Source organism: Dendronephthya gigantea, unplaced genomic scaffold (genome assembly GCF_004324835.1).
Source record: "Dendronephthya gigantea isolate DGI-Jeju-01 unplaced genomic scaffold, DenGig_1.0 000306F, whole genome shotgun sequence".
Lineage (NCBI taxonomy): Eukaryota > Metazoa > Cnidaria > Anthozoa > Malacalcyonacea > Nephtheidae > Dendronephthya > Dendronephthya gigantea.
In genome coordinates this window covers 56751-64186 of record NW_021163316.1, presented here as the reverse complement: position 1 = coordinate 64186, position 7436 = coordinate 56751, and the positions used below count along the sequence as shown (strand labels likewise).

At 39.3% G+C, this 7436-nt stretch overlaps 1 protein-coding gene across 1 annotated transcript; it reads right to left on the bottom strand.

Annotated features, from left to right (window-relative positions):
• Positions 1 to 2070: 2070 nt before the first annotated feature.
• On the bottom strand, positions 2071 to 6484 carry LOC114541727 (putative transporter svop-1). Its single transcript, XM_028561531.1, has 4 exons — positions 5239 to 6484; positions 2805 to 2891; positions 2314 to 2423; positions 2071 to 2196 (listed from the first exon to the last, which is right to left on the bottom strand). Exons 1-4 carry the CDS (start codon positions 6368 to 6370, stop codon positions 2071 to 2073), a joined length of 1455 nt encoding a protein of 484 aa, XP_028417332.1. The 5' UTR covers positions 6371 to 6484.
• Between the last annotated feature and the right edge of the window lie 952 nt (positions 6485 to 7436).

The window sequence follows — 7436 nt, the reverse complement described above, 5'->3', positions numbered from 1 at the left end:
TCATGGTCACCCTGCTTTAAAATAGGCCTAACCTCAGCTATTTTCCAGATGGTGGGGAAGATTCCGGTCTTGAATGAACCATTTATAATAGACGTTAGAACAGGAACAACTGAAGGCAGACAATGTTGTAATACACGTACAGTTATTTTGTCAATTCCGGGAGCTTTACCTATTGGCATTGAATTAATTATGTCTTCGACTTCTTTACATTTAACAACTCTAAACGAAAATTGGTGTTCTTTATGGTATTGTCTAGGAACAAAGGAGCGATTGTTAAGGACATAATTATTTTGCTCAGCCAAAAGTTGTATTTGATCCACAGTATTCTTTCCAATTGAAGCGAAAAATGTATTAAATTCATTCGCTACCGTTTTATCATCTTTACTATACGTTTTGCTGCTACCAGATCTCTTGGGAATACACGCTCTTATAGTCTTCCAAATACATCCTGTGTTATTTGGATTATTTTTTATTTGCTGTTCCACGTATTCCCGTTCAGCAAGTCTTAACTCACGTTTAACTTTCTTTTTGTAGTTTCTGTAGTTAGCCCATACCGAAGGATCAATCGAGTTTCTAGCAAGCTTTCGCCATTTATCTGTCACCTTCATTAATGAACGTATTTCATCAGTAACAAAAGGATTAGGTCTACTCCGTATCTTAATGACTTTGATAGGGGCATGTAAGTCCAGAATTTGGTTAAATAACAAGTGGAAAGCATTCAGTTTATCGTCAACATCATCGAAAACGTCGACGACTGACCAAGGGACCATAGACATATCTTCCTCAAAAGCAGCTTGATCATAATTTTTGAAACTTCGCGTTGTAACATATACAGGCTTAGAACGATCCTTCTTTAAACGAATTTCTACATAAACCAGGTCATGGTCACTTATTGAACAGGGTATGACTTTTGCCTTTGTTATTGGGCTAGTATTGGTAGCCAAAATAATATCGAGCAAAGACTTCGAAGTCTCTGTTATCCTGGTTGGTTGCTTGATTAATTGCTCAAGGTTAAAAGTAGAACAAAAATTCAACAAAGCCTGAGAGCCAATATCGTCAGTCTTTAACAAATTACAATTCATATCGCCTAGAATGTATATGTCTTTGTTAATAGATAGTGCCGAAATAAGTGTCTCGCTAAGATCTTCGTCAAAACAATTTGTAGTTGTATTTGGTGGTCTATATACTGTACAGACGATAAAATATTTGCAGTTTCTTACTTGTATTTTGAGCCAAAGTTGATGCATACCAGTAATGGAAATCCTTGATAAATCGCTCAGGCATTCAACCTTATAACAACTTCTCACAAATGCACAAACGCCCCCTCCGAGTTTGTCCAATCGGTCGAGTCGATAAATATTATAGCCAGGAATTTCCACCTCTAAATCTTGTACAGTACTATTCAGCCACGATTCAGAAATAGTTAAGATATCATAATCATTCTTTAAAATGAGATCTTTTACAAGAATATGATGTTCTCTATTCTTGATAGATCTCACATTCAAATGGGCAATTTGCAAATGGCGCCGTTGACGTTGTTGTTTATTCGCAGCACAAGTCCTTCGTGTATCACGCTCGTTGACTGGACCAGAATTTGGCGAAATATCCATGTAGATTGTTAAATCTATTTCAAATGATTTTGATGGTAAAGCCAAAATAGTTATTCCTCGCTTTGTATTTCTAACGATAGCGAAAGACAAATTCGGCTTTGTGGAAATTATACGCCTCCGATAAACATTTATATGCTGAAATAAAATAGGCTCAGCACGTTTCACTAGTACATTGCTTGAAGAAATATCGACTCTCCATGTAGTGTTGAAGTACTCAATTATTTGTTTCGAACCAGAAGCAAAGAAAAATATACAAAACAGGGATAAAAATCCCACAAGCGAACACACCGATCTACCCGCCATGTTGTCGCTATTGTCCAGGGTCAATCTACCGACCAATTTAACGGTGATCAACCGCCATTTTAAATTCAAGTTTAAATTTGAATTCTTCGCTCCTACCGAATATTAATACTTCCCAAGTTGAAGAGGCATCGCAGCTAACATTCTCATGAAAACACAATCACAAAGCAACATAGGATTTGCGATCGAAAGCATCACCATATTCACGGCCCAAAGCATCACCATAATTACGGTCCAGAGCATCGCCATAATTACGGCCCAAAGCATCACCATAATTACGGCCCAACTGAAACATCACCATAATTACAGCACAAATCATCACCTTAATTACGGCCCAAATCATCACCGTAATCACGACCCAAAGCATCACCTTAATCACGGCTCAAAGCATCACCATAATTACGGCCAAATCATCACCGTAATTACGGCTCAAATCATCACCATAATCACGGCCCAAAGCATCACCATAATTACGGCCCAAATCATCACCGTAATCACGACCCAAAGCATCACCTTAATCACAGCCCAAAGCATCACCATAATTACGGCACAAAGCATCACCTTAATCACGGCCCAAAGCATCACCTTAATCACGGCCCAAAGCATCACTATAATTACGGCCCAAAACATCACCATAATTACGGCCCAAAACATCACCATAATTACAGCACAAAGCATCACCTTAATCACGGCCCAAAGCATCACCATAATTACGGCCCAAAGCATCAGTATAATTACGGCCCAAAACATCACCATAATTACGGCCCAACTGAAACATCACCATAATTAAGGCCCAACTGAAAAATCACCATAATTAGCTACGGCCCAAAGCATCACCATAATTACGGCCCAAATCATCACCGTAATCACGACCCAAAGCATCACCTTAATCACGGCCCAAAGCATCACCATAATTACGGCCCAAAGCATCACCATAATTACGGCCCAACTCATCACCGTAATCACGACCCAAAGCATCACCTTAATCACAGCCCAAAGCATCACCATAATTACGGCACAAAGCATCACCTTAATCCCGGCCCAAAGCATCACCATAATTACGGCCCAAAGCATCACTATAATTACGGCCCAAAACATCACCATAATTATGGCGCAAAACATCACCAAAATTACAGCACGAAGCATCACTTTAATCACGGCCCAAAGCATCACCATAATTACGGCCCAAAGCATCAGTATAAATACGGCCCAAAACATCACCATAATTACGGCCCAATTCGCGGAATATTGTTAAAACATTCTCGAAGGAGTGAGAATATACACGGATTTTTCAAAAATACTGCGGGTTTATTGCGCCGGAAGTCTTTGGATTCAGCATGTTTGAAAATTGTAAGATATACAAAAATATTTCGGTTCTACGACATGCTGATGAAAATCGTTTTCTAGGCATATTTTTCAGCCACAGGAAACGGATGCCAAAGCTAAATTATGCATATATTTAATTTATGCTGCATCATTACAGTTACCCTAATCCCAATCCCAATCTAATCATAGTCCTAACCTAATCTTGGGCCGGATAAATTCTTGTCTTTACGATTTACAGAATATTTTTAAATTTCTTCCCAATCACCCTCACCCGCTCTGGCGAACATATAATTTTGCCTGCATAAATTAATTCGTTCAACTTGACTGACCTTGATTCAAAAGAGAATATATGCAGATGATTTAATTATTTAATAAATCTTTCCCAATATCTATTAACAAAGAAATAGTAATAGGGGGGATAGCAGTAGGAGGAAACTAAATTCCTATTTATAAACTGCTCTCCTGGAAACTAAACTAAAGTCAGCAAGAAAAATAATAAAGTTAATACTGAATACAGATTTTGAAAAAGAAACAGCATTAGTTTATCCTTAAAACTAGACAATGAAGTAGCTTCCAAAACTTCGCTGGTAAAGTGTTCCAGTCCAAGATATAGCGGTTAAAAAACGAGAACTTAAAGTAATTTATACGTGCATGTTTAGGTCTTAACTTAAAGTTATGGTTAGATCAAGTACGAGATTCAACCACAATATCCAGAGGCCAGTTGTATGACAGCCGGATAGCGCTATCCCGGCACCGGATAGTGATTTTTTTAACCGTTCTAAAAATGCTCGAAAAGCGATAAAATGTCATCTTTAGGACGTGCAATTATTAAAAAGGATCCTTGATTTAGGAATACTAAGATTTATTCAAAGTTATAGCAAACAAGGGGCGAATTTAAAGCGATTGAAAAAACCACCATCCGGTGGATAGCGCTATCAGGCTTTCATACAACCGGCCCCTGGGACCGGTTGTATGAAAGACGGGTAGCGCTATCCACCGGATAGTGATTTTTTCAACCGTTCTTAACATGCTCGAAAAGCTATAAAATTTCGGCTTTGGACTAACAATTATATTATAGAGGAACCTCGACTTGGGAATACTAAGATTTAATCAAAGTTATATCAAACAACGTGGGATTTAAAAAAAACACTATCCGGTGGATAGCGCTATCCGGCTTTCTGCAACCGGCCCCAGGGGGCGTTCTAAAAATGCTCAAAAAGCGATAAAATTTCATATTTGGGAGCTGCAATTATTAAAGAGGATGCTTGATTTAGGAACACTAAGATTTATTCAAAGTTATAGCAAACAAGGGGCGAAATTTAAGCGATTAAAAAAACCACTATCCGGTGGATAGCGCTTTCTGGCTTTCATGCAACCGGCCCCAGATGTTAAAATTTGTCAATGTCACAAAGCCCAAACATGATCTTATAGAGCTCAACGAAACAATGAACCTCCACGTGAACGCTCCAATGAATCAAAAATTTTACAACACAATATTTCGACTATATACCCGCTAAAAAATTCCGCCACTTGAAGACGAATGAAAGTTAATAATTAATAAATATATAGTAGCTAATTATCACTCGTGAAAACTGTCTTTAAATGTCACAAGCTTTTCGAAGGCATCAACACAACTGCCATAAATAATACCGATAATATCACAGTAGTGAATACAGTTCCATAGAAATGGTCTTTGGAAAACCATGTCTCGAAGATGAACGGTCCAAAGATCAATCCAATGCGGCCGGCAAAGACACAAGCGCTCGTTCCAAGGCTGCGAATCTCTGTTGGATAAACACGGGATACACACGTGGTTAGGAGTGCAATGTCTGATAACATGAGGTCTCGAGAAATCATTGTGACTATGAGTAATGGAATACTCAGGTTTGCGACGAACAAAGCGATGATCTGTGACACAAGTGTCAACAACGTAATTATAAAAGTACTATTCTCGCATCAAAAACTTTACAACACAAAGCGGCTGCGATAATGAGCCCAATACCTGGCAAGGTCATCCAGACCATAATGGTATACCTATGACGGATTAATAATTCCTCGTTTTTTAAACCAGAGGATGAACTGCCCGCCACGTCAGACGCGGTGTAGATGAAATAACCATGTGAAAGGTAGGTGATACACGTCACGATACAAGCACATATTGTGATTTTCCAATAACCTGATCGAAATAGCTGTGTAAAATCTGCCCTCTGTATCTCAGGACCGTGTTTCCGAAGTATTGTGTTGCTGAAATCCATTTCAGGCGCCAAATCATGAAGAATGTTCAAAGCTTTCTGCTCGTCTCCTGCTGCAAGATAAAAATGTGGTGATTCTGGGAGAAATACAATACTACCGATAAGGACAATTGCGCTCGGAAAACACACGGTAGCCAGAGCCCAATGATAACCGATCACCGAAAGCTCCATTGAAACAACAGCCGAAAGTAGATATCCTAAATTGTAGAACACGACTGTTAATACTGAATACATAGAACGGTATCTTGGAGGAAATATTTCAGCGATGATAACATATGTTTGAAATGAAATAGTCGCTCCGAAGCCGACAAAGAAAAGGCTTATCCAAAGCCAGTAATAGTTTGTTGAAAACGCGCTCACCAATGCGGAAACAAGTATGAACGTCGCACTGGTAACTATTGAACGCTTTCTACCGTATATGTCCGACATCAAACCCCAAACCATTGTTCCTAGAGTCATTCCTACAGGTATTGACAGTGTTAAAGCCCCAGCTGTAATTGCAGAGATATTCCAGTCTGATTTCAAACTAGGAAGTATGGCGGATAATATGGTCGTCCCCAGGCCACATGTAATATCTACGAGACAAAGCAATACAAACACTTTCCAATGATCAAGTCTCAATCCTATATCATCAAGAATCTCATCGATTAGGCGAGATGTGAAAAGTTCGTCGTTCAAGTCTGTGGCTTCCTCGTCGGCATGCGAAATGAGTTGGTATTTGACTTTGTCGTCTACACTTTCCACGTTTTGCTCAGATGAACTTTGGGCTGTAGAAAGCGGCATAGTTGGTAAAAACTGTTTAAATTTCGTCCACAGTCGCTCCATTTTCATTCGTTTGGTTAGCGTGGAAGATAAAGTTATATTGTTGCCGTCACTTCGCATATACGCGTGTACTGACCACAATTGTTATGATCATGATATGAATAAAGACACACGCTTGACCAGTGAAGCCTAGTCTCAAGAATTCGAAGATCGCATTTGGATATCTCGATGAAACACCCTGCCAATAATTGCAGCTACAATGCATTTATCGGAAATCACAGTGATTTTCATCACATTCAATGATCATTGGCATTGCACTGATGAAGCTTTGCAGTTTGCAGTATCAAATACTGTCTCGTCACTTTGCCTGCATAAACAAATTCGTTGAACTTGAATGACCGGGATTCAAAAGGAAATATATGCAGATATTTCGACTACCCGCTAAAAAATGTCGCTAGTTGAAAACTGGCATAAAAGCCAATATAACCAGGGGGCAGCGTCTTCAAACAACTTAGCATCAAATGTGGTATAATAACTGCCTAAAATAGACAAAACACTTCTCGGCGTTTCGACCTGAGGGCCTTCGTCAGGAGAGTTAATATGAAAATAAATAGGGGAGAATACATGTTTTGTATGGGGCCATGGGGGCAAAACACATGATAAAAATGGGCCAATAGAAAACAAAAAATCAAAACAAATTGGAATACATTACATTGCCAAGGAGACGCCTGATTGTGAGCTAACAATAGCCCGCAATGAGGGAAGCCTGATCAGCAACGAAAACGTATTACAACCACCTTTGATATAAACAAAGAAATGGGAGTCATATTACTCTGGGCGAAGTAGCTTAAATGAATCTTTCATTTATGCCAGAGGGATGGAGAGTGCCAAGACTGTGAATGAGTCACATTTCTTGTCGTTTACGGCTATAGTTAGTACCGGAATTGGGACAGAGGACTCTAAATTTCATGTCCGTGACACAATGATTACCAGAGGTAAAGTGTCTGGCAACAGGCTTGGTGTTATCGTGGTTGTTGACCGACCTACGGTGTTCACCAAACCTTACCCTTAGAGATCTTCCAGTTTCACCGATATATAGTAAACCACATTTGTTACATGAGATGCTATAAATGAGGTTGGAGGAGAGGCATGCGGAATGGTGCGGTTGTTATACCACTAGGCCTGT